This window comes from Anarrhichthys ocellatus, unplaced genomic scaffold (genome assembly GCF_004355925.1).
Source record: "Anarrhichthys ocellatus isolate YVR2014 unplaced genomic scaffold, GSC_Weel_1.0 scaffold132, whole genome shotgun sequence".
Lineage (NCBI taxonomy): Eukaryota > Metazoa > Chordata > Actinopteri > Perciformes > Anarhichadidae > Anarrhichthys > Anarrhichthys ocellatus.
In genome coordinates, this window is record NW_022280162.1 from 166,206 (window position 1) to 180,907 (window position 14,702).

Here is a 14,702-nt window from a genome sequence, read left to right on the forward strand (position 1 = left end):
TCACTCACATTAAGAAGACTCTACAGGTGAATAGAGTCACAACATGAACTCACAGATATCACCATGAAACTTCACCACTTCATCACTCACATTAAGAGGAGTATTATTGTGTTTCAAGTTTTCTGAGATATGTTTATATATGCAAATGAGGCATTATGTAATGGTAACTTTTGGTGAATTTAAGAGAAATCTACAGACATAAACAAACAAAATAATAAAATAAATGTTTTATATCCTCTCGTCTGAAAGAAGACGAGTTATTGAAGAATAGACCAAATTGACCAGTGCATGAAAACACCTTTATTGTTTAATGATAGACTTTAATGGAGAACAAAAGTATAGAATAAAAGTACTTTGAACAAACTTTTTTAAAGGAAGCACTTCCCCTCCACAATAAATTTAAGATCCTCAAAGTGAGTAAAATCACATTAAAGGTACTAATTGGCTTCAAACACACACGCGGCGTGAATATATTTCCATATTGGCATGATATTAAAAAGCATTTTTAATGTAAATTATTGGATTATTCGTGGGTACACATGTAGTCACATTACGCCAAAGGGAAGTCAGAGGCTCTTAATATGAAAGCATTGGAAATTAGCTCTGAAAATATCTCTCCTTCCTTCTCCTCTCCGCTAGAATAATAATATAAAAATAAAAAATCCACAGCCACCGGCGCCCACCCTCCCACTCGCTGCCTCTCCAGAGACTTCCCTATTATTCCCGAATCGGGGAGCTTTCTTTGCCCCGGGGAGCGATTAACAGTGCAGCTTCATGCCGTTTATGTGCGGTTTTTCTTTTTTCTCCCTCTCACACTTGACGGTAATTGAAAATCAACAAGTCAAGTTTTTATTTATAAATCGCTCCTTTTGAACAAAGCAGGTTTGTCACAGAGTGGCTGGCGGCGCATCGGTCGACCTAATTAACAGATACGGGCGGAAGATAAGAGCTTTTAGGAAAATACAGGAGCGGAGTGAGAAAGAAGTTTGATAAGGTAACATATTTTTACATTCACAACAAATATCATGAGAGAGGTATGTTTGGATCCAGAGCTTTGATTTTCATGAGCTAAAGGTCTGAAAACAAAAATGTTTCTTCCTTGCATTGTAACTCAGAAGTGTCCACATACTTCTGGCCACACAGTGTATAAACACTATGCTTTTTATTCTTATTTTCTTAGAGTTATTACCAGGCTTCATGTGTTAAAGCTGCATTCTCTCTAATGTCCACCAGGGGGCGACTCCTCTGGTTGTATAGAAGTCTATGAGAAAATGACTCTACTTCTCTCTTGATTTATTACCTCAGTAAACATTGTAAACATGAGTTTATGGTCTCGATCTCTAGTTTCAAGTCTTCTTCAATACAGCATGATGTTCATTTAGTACATTATGGTCCATTTAGAGTCACACAGACCATAAAGCAGGGGATGCTTTAGGGCGGGGCTTACTGTGATTGACAGGTCTCTACCAGAGACGTATATGGTGTCTCTACGTCACTCCTCCTCAGTCCAGATATGGTCACTTCCTGTTCACTGGTTGCAAAAGAAACAAGATGGCGACGGACAAATCGCCGACCTCAAGGATTCAAAACGTCCACAAACCAACGAGTGACGCCACGATGACTACGCCCACTTCTTCTCTACAGTCTGTGGTTCTTACACGGAAGAAAAGTAGAAATTAAAAGTGAACAGTCGACTCACCGTCCAGCAGCAGGAACTGGGCTTGACCCAGCGTCCCGTCTCGTTGCCGTGCCGAGAGCCGGTACACCACAGAGCCGGGCGTGGCGTCGGGACCCATGGCGCCGAGGTAAGGAGAGGGGAACATGGCCCACTGCAGGTCGGCCTGGCTGGGCATGCTCAGAGTCAACCTGCACAGGTACCACTCATCGCCTGGAGGAGGGAGAGAGAAAAGGATGTAGAATGAGCTGCGTTTTACCTGAGATGACGTAGTAAACACGTTTACAGACGCACTTTAGCGGGAAACAACAAAAGCAAAACATTAAACAGCTGGGAGGAAGTTCATCCATCAACCATCAAACACCAGAAGCATCGATTCGCAGAACTGAAACCATCAACAAAGTAGAAAACCAAAGACAGAACAACTGAACCAAACTCACAGATTCATCCATTAACTGACCGAACCAGCCGAACCAACCAGTAAACCCAGTTACTGCTCCCAACGTCACACATGTAGATGCAACATTGTCACGGTCACGGTGGCAGATTTTATCCTCATTTTTGAGACAAATAAGTTTATTTCCTGCTTGATAAAGCAGCAGCTTGTTGTTGTTTTGTGTACTTTAGTTGCAGCTTCACTTCGCTTGTCTGCCTCCTCTTTGTAGTCACGCAGCTCGTTAGCTATAAGCTAGCTCCGCGCTCAACCAAAAGGGGACGAGTAGACGCTTCGTCTTTTCATCTCCACGAGACGACGGAGTGACAGAGGAGGAAGAGAGGAAGCCGAGCGGCTCCTCCAAAATAAAACAACAATAATTTCAAGAAGATCACACGGGCGACATCCACGCGGCGGCGGGAACTCCCCATTCGCCCAGTCAGAAATACACATACATGTTTGTTTGCATCTACGAGTCTACTTCTTCTTCTTCTTCTTCTACGTCTTTCTTCCTCGCGTCGTCTGCTTCTGAGGAGGGATTTGTTCGGTTTGAAAGGTTCTCGCTGTTGTTTTGGCTTCTGTTTTGTTTCACAGCAGCGAAGAGAGACAACAGCACGAAACAAGATGGAGAAGTTCACTTCAGAGAAAATATGAAGAGAAGAGGAGTGAAGGTGTCTGTCTTTTTTTATGTCGTCTCTGAAGGTCTGTCAACACTGAGAGCAGGAGGAAGAGGATGAAGAACAAGAGGAAGGGAGGAGGAGAAAGAGATGACCTGAAAGAGGGAGAGAGGATGGAAGTGTGAAGGATGGAGGAAGAGGAGAGGGAGTGATGAGGAGGACAACAGAGAAGGAGAAGGAGGGAAAAACCAAAGAGATTTAAAAAACAGTTAAGTTAAGATAAGGAGAAGAGGAGAAAAAGGAGCTGAAAGAGGAAGAAGAGGCAGTGCTAGAGAAGAAAAATAATGGAGGAAGAGGAGAAGGAGTAATGACGAGGAGAAAAAAGAGTAAGAAGGTTGAGATAACACAGAGATTAGCCTTTGAAAACAAGAAGTTAAAAAGAGAAGGAGGAAAAGAAAGAGCTGAAAGAGGGAGAGAGGATGGAAGTGTGAAGGATGGAGGTAGAGGAGAGGAAGTAACGAAGAGCATGAAAACAGAAGGGAAAAGAGTGAGGAGAAGGGGGGAAGAAAGAAAGAGATTTAAAAAAAACAACGTTAAGATGAAAGGAGGAGAAAGAGGAGCTGAAAGTGGGAGAAAGGACAGGAATTAGAGGAGTATTGGGAAGTTATAGAAGAATTAGGGATGGAGGAAGAGGAGAAGGAGTGATGAGGAGGATGAAAAAAAAGGGAAGTGACGAGGTAAAAAGAGAGTAAGGAGAAGGAGAGAAGAAACAAAGAGATTGACCTTTAAAAACACAAAGTTAAGACGAGAAGAGGAGAGGAAACAAGGAGAAATGGAGGAAGAGGAGGCGGAGTGATGAAGAGGATGAGATGGAAAAAGAGTGTCAGGCGAATGAGGTGGAAGGAGGAAACAAAGAGATCGGCCTTTAACAACACAAAGTTAAGAGGAAGTAGGAGAAGAAGAGGAGGCGATGAAGGAGAAGAGGAGTCTTCCAGCTCGCTGCTCCTCCTCCTCCTCCTCTTCTTCAGTCTTCAGTCGGCTCATAAAATCCAGAATAATCACATCTCCTCCCGTCTGTCGGTTTACATATGCTGAATACATCCCATTATCACGATAAACATCAACACGCTCAGACACGTGTGTGTCAGCAGAAACTATGAAAGCTTCAACCAGGACGGGGGAGGGAGGGAGGGAGGGAGGGAGGCTGGATGAATAAAATGTCTCCCTCATTCCTCCAGGCTGACAAAAGGTCACTGACACCAGAATAATGACATTTAATTAATGCTGAGTTAAGATACATAAGTAGAGCCTCTGGTTAATCTCAATGAGTTGCTGGTGTTGGCCTGAATAGAAGCAAACGTTCTTTATTCAAAAGTATCTTATAAAGCATACTGTAGATTATATTTCAGTATTTCAGTATTCACAGCAGCACAGTGGAGACGCTGAGTCTTGTTGGAGCGTGTTTTCAGTCAGCCTTAAAAGTGTTCAGGAAGCTGAGTTTAACTTCTTTAAATTTGCTTTCCTGACAAGCGAAAACACGCAAAAAAATGGTCTCCTAGTGTCGTTACTGCAAAACCAAACGAGAAGCAAATTACCGTTAACCATGCGAGTTAAAATATTTCTACTCGAGCGAGAAATTTGCGTATTTTGGAAGCTGAGTTTACGTTTATGTACAAATTTGCCACTAGATCCAAATTTTGCACACCACAAGGTGAATGACGGGATCATTTAGGATTTGCATCGTTCCCATTTTGAAATATTTAAACTCGAGCGAGAAATTCTCGTGTTTAGGAAGCTGAGTTTAAACTTTAAGGAGATTCCAATAAATCGTGTAACAGGTGTTGCTGCTTCCCTGACGAGCGATAACACGCTGAAAAGGGTCCTGGCGTCTTTACTGCAAAACAAAACGTAAAGCGAACTTTTTTTGCAAAGTGATTTCATACAAAGTCAATGCAAAGACGCAAATAGATGCTAATTTGCACCCTGCACCTTAAATTGTGCCATTACGCAGGATACGCATCGTTCACATATAAACACAAGTTGAAATATTTCAATTTGAGCGAAAGATTTGCGTATTTAGGAAACTGAGTTGCGATTACGTACAAATTCAACGTAAAGATACAAATAGATATGAATTCTACACGGGTTTATGTGCGATTTGCATCATTCACTTATTGAAATATTTAAACTCAAGCGTGAAATTTTTGTGTTTAGGAAGTTGACTTTAACTTTCAGGAGATTCCGATAAATCGGGTAAGGCAGAAAATGTATCCTGGACTTCCATGTACAAAGCAGCACTAGTTGATTTGCACCCAGGTGGCCGAACAACAGAGTTCAGCCTCTTCACACTTCAGCATTCACTCGTATCCTTCCACTCGGCCTCCTCAGCAAAAAAGGGGAAAATTCGCCTCACAGCCCGAAACGGTGAGCTGATCCCTGATGTGAGCCGCCGAGCTCGGGTGCAAGACTCAGTGAACACGTGCAGGCATGCATACTTAAACTGTAGGCACTGCAGCCGCCTGGAGCGAGGAAGAGGAGCGAGGAAGAGGACCAAAGGGGCAAAAAACCTGAACGCTGAAGCAGTCATTTCCATACAGGATATGGACGCGTGGTGCGTGACTTCATAAGATGATGTTCGTACTAAGTTTCTGTCTTTTTCAAATTTCGCTGAGGGGATTCTGACACAAAGTTTGAACGCATGACGAAATGTGAGCTCCAGTTTTAGTTCTGCTCAGCTTCCCATCCGCGAGTTATTGCTTCTACCCACAATCCTTTGTGTTTTGGGATAACTTTCCACTTCCACAACATGTACAAAGCAGCAATAGTAGTTATTTCAGCCGTGATTGAGGAAACGTTGTCTATAAGGAGGTCAACCCCCCGCTCCTCGCCATACAAATATTCAAGTTTTGGTGTGAACACAACACAAAAAAAATGACGCTTTCCAAAACTTTTCTGCAGGAAGCGAGCAGGACTTCCTCCCCACAAGTCCCTCATATTCATCATCGTCCATATGCAAAGATATTCCATGACAACACATATATTATATTTCTGAGCGAGTGTCTAACAGGAAACAGGAAGTCCCAGCAGGAGCTGTGAGTTGACACCAGTCCGTCTCTCATCTCCCTCCCCTCCGTCCTCCCACTGTCTTCCCTCCTCTCTCTCTCTCTCTCTCTCTCTCTCTCCTATACATCCAGCTCCCTCATCGACTGCTGTCACATCGCCGTCGGCGTATGTTGGCTTTTTCTGCAGCTTTCATGTTCGTCACAATGTCCCCCCCCCCCCAAATGTAACTGAAGCATCCTTAAATACTGAGAGAGTTGTTGGCTGAGCTATTGTTTTCCTGATCTGTTCGGCCTGGTTTCCTGGCAGAGATCAATAACGTTTCTCTCGGTCTGTTGTGCTGAACACAGAACGCTGTGTTGTCCCTCGTCAAACAGGAAGTGGCGAGAATGACACATCCCTCTGTGAAAGCGGATAAATAGTCCCAGTGAAGTGCAGCTAAGTCCATCTTAAGCCGCCACTTACTCATTTGAATCTCAATGCACAACGCGCGTGTCACAGCTTGTTATGCAAATTTGAGGCTGAAAAAAAAGAGACAAAAAGGGAATTGTGCTTTGTTCCACGCCAAACTCCCATTCTGCTGTCTTTTGATTTAAATTCATTTAGTTGTTCATTTCGGGGAGGGGGATTTGTTTATGTGACGCGCAGCGTATCGGGATCAGAGCGGGAGGAGACGGAATCGAGAGGACGGAGACACAATGAGACGAGCTATTTCCTGTCTGAGTGTGATGTGTTCAGCGTGAAGCTGAGCCACTTCAGAAATAGAAAACCGCCGCCACCGCTCGCAAGAGCTTCAATTAAGGGAGGGATGTAAGGTGGGGGGGGGGGGTTAAATTAAAGTGTGGTCGCACCCACAGGTTGTCACACAGCCGAGTGATGAAAGGTGATTAAAGTGCGAGTCGTGTTTATTTATAAAGTGCTTTTAACAAAAAAACGGTTTGTCATGATGTGCTGACTGAAACAAAAAAAAAGAGGCGACGACAACGAGAAAAGATGAGAACAAAAAAAGTGCGAGAAAGATGTCGAGTACACAAGAAAGAGAGAAAGAAAGAGGCGGAGACGCAGAGAAACAAGCTACTCTCCGACCCACAGGTGACTCCTCACCCACCTCGTGTTTTTGATTGAGGGGCGTCAAGAGGAGGATTGTGGGAAGAAAAAAAAATATCAAGAAAAGCTGCAACAAGTTAAAAGAACAGGAGCTGCAGCTCACGAGTGGTTTCGTGTTGCTCAGGACGAACACGACGCCAACAGAAAGACAATCAGGATACTTCTTTGTTTTGGAGACAATAAATAAATGCTTCCACGTGATTATGTAACACTCATAGCGCGAGTAGAATAATGAGTCTAACAAACCCACGACCGTCAACCACGAGACCGGTGTTTAAAACCATGTTGTGGTTTAGTTGTTGTGGTTTAGTTGTTGCGGTTTAGTGGTTGCGGTTTAGTTGTTGTTGCGGTTTAGTGGTTGCGGTTTAGTTCTTGTTGCGGTTTAGTTGTTGCGGTTTAGCTGTTGCGGTTTAGTTGATGCGGTTTAGTGGTTGCGGTTTAGTTGTTGCGGTTTAGTTGTTGCGGTTTAGTTGTTGCGGTTTAGTGGTTGCGGTTTAGTGGTTGCGGTTTAGTGGTTGCGGTTTAGTGGTTGCGGTTTAGTTCTTGTTGCGGTGTAGTTGTTGCGTTTTAGTTCTTGTTGCGGTTTAGTTGTTGCGGTTTAGTTGTTGCGGTTTAGTTGTTGCAGTTTAGTTGTTGCAGTTTAGTTGTTGCAGTTTAGTTGTTGCGGTTTAGTTGTTGCGGTTTAGTTGTGTTTTAGCTGTTGCGGTTTAGTTCTTGTTGTGGTTTAGTTGTTGCGGTTTAGTTCTTGTTGTGGTTTTGTTGCCTACACCATGTTTGTCGTTATTTTAAGCCCAACCATGATGTTTTTTCGAAACCTAACTTTAGTTTTGTTACATAACGTCGTCCCAAAACGAAGTTGTTCCGAGCGACATGAAAAAAAACCAGCCGACAGTTCCGGCACAAACACACTGCAAAGAAGAAGAACACAACCACAGCTCCACATCTGTCTCTCTGTCCGTAGTGCTGCACATAAACGATGAATCTGCGTTACTCAACGCCTCAACAGTGAGAACGAGTTGATGTTGGCTACAATATCATCGATGGACGTGCTGCTGAATACTTGGCCTCCTGATTACAATGGTTAACGGTTAAATGGTTCACGGTTAAATGGTTCACGGTTAAATGGTTAAATGTTTAAACCTCCCGTTAAATATGAAGAGGACAAAAACAAGAAGGACCGACAGTATAGACGTCGGCTCAGTGGAGTTCAGATGAAAGAAGCTGCTTGATCCCCTTTAACCCTGAAGTGTGTGTGTGTGTCTGTGTGTGTGTGTGTGTGAACATCAGAGGGATCTGTGTCACCTGAACTCTACAGAACACAAACACTCTGACAAATGTGCTGTTGACTTGAACACAGGTGTGTGTGTGTGTGTGTGTGTGTGTGTGTGTGTGTGTGATTGACAGTGAGGGATGCGTCTCCGTGTTGACTCGCAGGGTACAGGTGTTCCTGTGAGACCGGTTGCCGGGGCGACGTGTTAAGTCTCTGTGACATGAGAGAGCACTCAGGCTTTGTGTTTCCAGATGTGTGTGTGTGTGTGTGTGTGTGTGTGTGTGTGTGTGATGACTATTTACTGTATGTTCATGGTTGAATATAACTCAGTATATAATGATGTATAGTTTCTAATATTTTCTATTTCTAGTCAAATGAATTGTTCAAACTTTAGCTCATTTAACGTCTGCATCCTAATCATGAACTAAGTGACAAAGTGATTCACATGAGACAACAAAGGAACATTAAAAAGAGCAAATAGTAAAATACAGAAGATGTTAAATCAGTCAAGATTCAAATCCAGATCAGTAAATTAATCCATGAAGTAAATAAAAACATGGAGGTTAAATCACTTAGAATATGTCGGTATGGAGTTTACTCTCTGAACCCAAAAGCATGTCTTCTGTAAACAATCACCAAAACTACACCGTTAATCACAGCCAGAAGCTGTAGAAACCAACATTATCGTCGGATTTTCTGACGGTCCTCAAACACATCATGTGTGACGAACGTTTCCCTCAGAAAATGCAACCGAAACAAAGCTTAAATTTCTGATCAAAATCATTTTATTCTACATCTCTTTTAAAATTTTGCCCGAAATAAAGAGTTCACTTTAACCAGATTGTGTAAAAACATTAAATTGTGAAACTATGAAGTCATGATTGATTCATCTGAGACCAACAGTCATGTGACTACAAGGAGGAGACACTCTGACTGAACTACAGGAAGTGAACACAGAGAGGAGAGGAGGTTTTTAAGTCCCTTTATTTCACTATTGCAGTGAAAAACAGAAACACTCTAAATCATCACTTAATAATCAGAAAATCAATAAAATAAAAACAAATAACCAAAAAATAAAGCACCAAAGAACAAATAAACAATCAATTTCAATGATCAATATGTTCAGAAGTTCACCACCAGCTCTCCACCAGCACCCACTGAGCATAAAATGCTCCCAGTAGTCCATCTGTCCCTGAAAGCCTGTAAATCGTCCACTGTCTGGTAGTAGGTGTGTTCCACCCTGAGTCGGGCTTTCAACAGTCCCTCCAGAACTTTCACCGGATCCTCACTACCGGCACCCCGAGCCCGATTCTTCCGTGTCAACCAGATGGCTAACTTGGCAGAACCAGATAAAAAGTTCACCATTGTGTGGACAGCCTTTTGTTTTGAGCAGTATTTTGGACCGAAGATGAACAACATAAAAGAAAAAACCTCTCCAAGACCCTGAAACCATCTTTTTAACCGTTCAAAGAGTGCTGAGAGCCGAGGACACTGAACAAACAAGTGTTCCAGGGTCTCAGTCTGACCGCAGAAATAACACTCCTCCCCAATTTGTGGATCCAGGTGTGCCCGGTATCTGTTGGTGGCTATAGCTCCATGTACAACCCTCCACTGGAGGTCTGCTGTCCGTTTTTCAACGGGCAGCTTGTACATGCACCTCCAGCTGCCTCTCGGGGAAGAACCTGGGCCAAAGAACTCGGTCCACCTCGACTCTGTCAACCCTGCCAGAGAGCGGAGGTTCACAACCTTTACACAGATTTCATAGATAGCTTTCTTCTCTGCTGCCTGAAACTTGTCCAGGTGAGGGGTTGTGAACGTCAGCAGCTTGTTTCCTCCCCCCTGCCAGTCCCCCACCGCTGGGGCAATGAGCAGAGTGGGGAGGGTGTACTCACTCTCTTCATCCCATCGGGGGGCGACCGTGGCTCACTGGCTTAAGAGGGTTGTCTGGTAACCGTAGGGTCAACGGTTCCATGTGTCGAAGTGTCGAAGTGTCCCTGAGCAAGACACTGAACCCCCGGCTCCCTGGGCGCCTGTCATTGGCAGCCCACTGCTCCCTATATACAGGGATGGGACAAATGCAGAGGTCAAGTTTCATGTATATATGACAATAAAAAGGGTTTCTTCTGTTTCTATTGGTCAGACAGAGTACAGTTTCCTGCAGGCGTTGTGGCAGGGCGGCACAGACCTCCTCCACTATTCTATTGGTCAACCTGACAGACGTGATGTTAGTGTTCTGCCTGAAGGTGACCATAGATGCTGCTGTTAATGACATCTTCACCAAATGTCCCAGTTTAGTGCAGCCGGCTTCTCTCAGACGAGTTCTCAGGCTGGCAGACTGCAGCGTTTGGGTTCTAATGAAGCTGTTGAAGAACAAAGGTTCCTCCAGCAGCCACACGCCCAGAGTCTCATCAGCTTTACGTGAAATGTTAAAAATCTGCCACGCCTGCAGAACAGAGCCGTAGAACGGCGTCAGCCCGGCCAAGTCCACTTCCTCAGGTTGTAGGAGAAAAAGCTGCTTATCATATCCCAACCGCCCAGCTCTCCTCAGCAGCAGTCGAGCTGTGTCCATCCAGCTGGGGCCACAGCCATAGAGCAGCTTCTGTGCAGTCCGGAGTCTGAAAGAGGCGATCCTGGACTGGATAACGATGAGACCTTGCCCCCCCTCTGCCACAGGCAGATAGAGAGCTGCTGCACGAACCCAGTGCCGGCCGGACCAGAAGAAGTCCACGACAGACCTCTGTATCTCTGCTATGAGGCCTCCAGGTGGCGTCAGAGCGATGAGTCTGTGCCACAGAGTCGAGGCAACCAAATTATTAGCAACCAGAACTCTTCCCCTATATGACAACTGGGGTAGTAACCATCTCCACCTAGAGAACCGAGCACACACCTTCTCCTTAACTCCCTCCCAGTTCTTTTTCTCAAAAACCTCAGAGCCCAAAAACACACCCAGCACTTTTAGACCTTCTTTTCCCCACTGAAGACCTCCAGGCAGATGAGGCACCGTCTGATGTCTCCACTGTCCCACCAATAAGGCTTCAGATTTTTCCCAGTTCACCCGTGCAGATGAAGCCCTCTCATAAAGAGACAAAGCATCCTGCAGACATAGAACATCTCCCTGGTCCCTGATGAAGATGTTTACATCATCAGCATACGCAGACACAGCGAGGGGACTACAAAGACTGGAGGACCCAGGCAGTGACAGGCCACTGAGCCGACTTCTCAGCCTGCACAACAGAGGCTCAAAAGCGAGGCTGTATAGTTGCCCTGAGATAGGACAACCCTGCCTTATCCCTCGCCGTACAGGGATCGGTCGACTCAGGCCAGCTCCCATTTTGACCATACATTCAGCACCACTGTACAGCAAACCCACCCAAGCCAAGAACCCATCACCAAGCCCAAAAGCCCTGAGTGCAGAAAACAGATATGCGTGACCCACCCTGTCGAAAGCCTTCTCCTGGTCTAGTGAGACAATACCTACATCGACATCGTGGAATTTACACACATCAAGCACATCACGGATGAGAAAAATATTGTCCATAACTGTTCTATCTGGGATACAGTACGTTTGGTCACTATTTACAACCACTTCCAGGTAGTCTCTTAGTCTGTTGGATAAGGCTCTGGAAAGCACCTTATAGTCTGTGCAAAGCAGGGCCACTGGTCTCCAGTTCTTAAGAAGGGCCAAGTCGCCCTTCTTGGGCAGCAGGGAGAGTACTGCCCGCTGGCATGAAACAGGAAGTGATCCTGTTTTAAAACATTCCATCAAAACAGAGTGTAAGTCAGAACCGATAATGTTCCAGAATTTCTTAAAGAAATCCGAGGAGAGACCGTCGATTCCCGGAGTCTTTCCTGAAGCCATCTGGTTCACTGCAACCGTCAGCTCCTCCAGTGTCAGCTCTCCGTCCAGCATAGCCCTCTCTGCTGGACTGAGCTGGGGAAGACCCTCCAGGAGCTCCCTACTGCTCTCCGTACAGGATTGCTCTTCCCCAAAAAGAGCAGCGTAGAAGCCCATGGCATGGGTCCTCATCTCCCTCTGGTCAGTGGTTATCCTGCCTCCTGGGAGCTTCAGACAGGTCATCCGCTTCCTCTGCGCCACCGATCTCTCCAGGTTGAAGAAAAACGAGCTTGGGGCATCCATGTCCTTCAACTGGAGGAAACGGGACCTGACCAGAGCTCCTTTCACTCTCTCTTGCAGGAAGGAGCTCAACTCCAACCTCCTCTCCTTCAGCAGCTGGCCCACACCGGGATCTGGGTCTCTCTGGAAGCCCTCCTCAATGATCTTTATGTTGGCTTCAAGGTCTTTAACAGCAGACTTGATTATAGCGGTGGCGTTTGAGGTGTACTGCTGGCAGAACACACGGATCTGCGCTTTTCCGACTTCCCACCACTGTTTCAGAGAACTGAAACGAACTTTTTCAGTTTTCCACTGCTGCCAAAGAACCCCAAAGCTCTGACAAAAAGTGCTGTCCTGTAGAAGTTTATTATTAAAATGCCAGTAGGAGCTAACCCTTTCACCTGGTGAGGTTATCAAACCTAAACTGACGAGGTGGTGATCGGTGAACCCAACTGGACTGATTGTGCTGTTCTTCAGTCTGGAACTGAGACTGCGAGAGATGTAAATTCTGTCCAGCCTGGCTGCACTGATCCTGTCGTTGCTGACTCTAACCCATGTGTACTGTCTGTCTAATGGGTGTTTTATTCTCCACGTGTCCAACAGATCTAAGTGATGTGATGACGTTGTGGAGACTCTGAGCTGACTGTGGGTGTGGTTCCTCACTGTTCCGGTCTATGGTGAAGTCTAGAGTACAGTTAAAATCCCCTCCGATGATCAGTTGCTCCTGATGGCAGCTCTGGAGTTCGTTTTGCAGCGTAGTGAAGAAGCGTGCTCTTTCTGGCCCCTGATTCGGTGCATATATGTTCACGAAGCAGTAAAGCGAGCTCTCTATCTCTGCCCTCACCATCAGCAAACGACCCTTCACCACCTCAGTGACAGACAGGACGGTTGCGTTAGCTGCTGTTCTAAACAGCACGGCTACCCCGGCACTAAGATTGGTGCCGTGGCTCAGGGTGCATGAGCCCTCCCACCATAAACCCCAGTCTACTTCATCTGTTGGAATGGTGTGAGTTTCTTGCAAAAAGAGGATGTCCAACATTTTTTGATTTACAACCTCCTGTATTAATGCTCTTTTATGCCCGTCCCGCCCACCATTGATGTTTAAAGACCCTAAATTGAAGCTCTGCATAGAAAGGTCAGAGGATGGAAGGAGGTAAGACAAGATAAGTAAGCAGTGGAAAGTGGAAACCCCCGTGTGACACATGATCATGTTAAACTGTCTTAGTTTTCTGAACTCTTCCACTTTTCCTTACTTTCCTCAAGGTTGTGATGCGTTTCTTTAGGCGGAAGCGCTTTTTTCCATCTAGAAGGTCCAAACCCACCTTTCTCTGCACCACCCCAACAGATCGTATGAACTTCTCAATGTCAGGGAAATAATCACTCACTTTTGCAGATCTATTGTAAGTTACATCCAAAAAAGAGTTTATTTCCTCTAGTGAATACAGATCAGTGCTTTTAATGCACGTTTCAGAATTAGATGCAACATCTGATTCACTCTCATACTCCATGTCCTCTCCTTCACAAGACAGCTGGCTGTTGGACACAGACCCTACACTCTGTGCTTCATCTAAGGCTATGGTGAGATCTCCACCTGCTGAACCTGTAGCTGCCTCTTCACAGACTTCTACCGACTGTGGTGGTGCTTCGGTACCAGATGTAGTGAGGTTCTGCGCCACCACAGAAGCCTGCTGGTTGTAAGACTGGCCCTGATCCTCCTTATCGACATTATTGTTGTCAGCAGAAGACGAAGAAACGCCGCCGACCGCACCGGCAACAGCCGCCGCCGGCGCGACCGCGGCCGCAGCCGGAGCCGGAGCTGCAGCCGCCGGAGCCGCAGGCTCCGCAGCCGGCTCCGCCTCCGCGCCTCTCTGCCGCTTGTGCGGACACGTGAATCGTTTGTGTCCTACATGTCCACACTCAAAGCATTTGATCTGTCCCGAGCTAGCGTACACCATGTATGAACCCTCCCCGTGTTTAACCCTGAAGGACACCTCCAGTGTTTGTGTAGGTGACTCCAGGAACATGAAGACCTGCCGCCTAAGAGACAGCACGTGCTTCAGTTTGGGATCCTTACACCCTAAACTGACTGTTTTAAATCCGCTGGCAAACTTTCCAAACCTGCGCAGCTCATTTTCTAACAGCTCGTTCGGTATAAACGGCGGAACACCGGACACGGTGATCCGCGTAGAGGGCACTGAGAGCGGAGAGACCTGCACGAAGCTGTCCCTGATGAACACGCCGCTCTCTATCAGCTTGTGGACATAAGCCTCGCTCGTCACGAACACAACCACAGCTTTATTCATGCGAGATGCAAAGGAGAGTTTGTCATGTCCCACCTGCTCTCCACAGCCAGCAGCACCTCCTCTACTGACACGCTGCTATCCGGTGGAACTACCCGGACTCCCTGCCGGATTGACGGGCGTGGC

The 14,702-nt window shown here is 45.9% G+C and overlaps 1 protein-coding gene across 1 annotated transcript in view; it reads right to left on the reverse strand.

Annotated features, from left to right (window-relative positions):
• Positions 1-14,702, reverse strand: part of LOC116399849 (neural-cadherin) — a 123,576-nt gene that overhangs the window by 59,933 nt on the left and 48,941 nt on the right. The window contains exon 2 of the mRNA XM_031877281.1: positions 1,700-1,888. Within this exon, the coding sequence (XP_031733141.1) occupies positions 1,700-1,888 (189 nt within the window). The remainder of the gene's footprint in view (positions 1-1,699; positions 1,889-14,702) is intronic.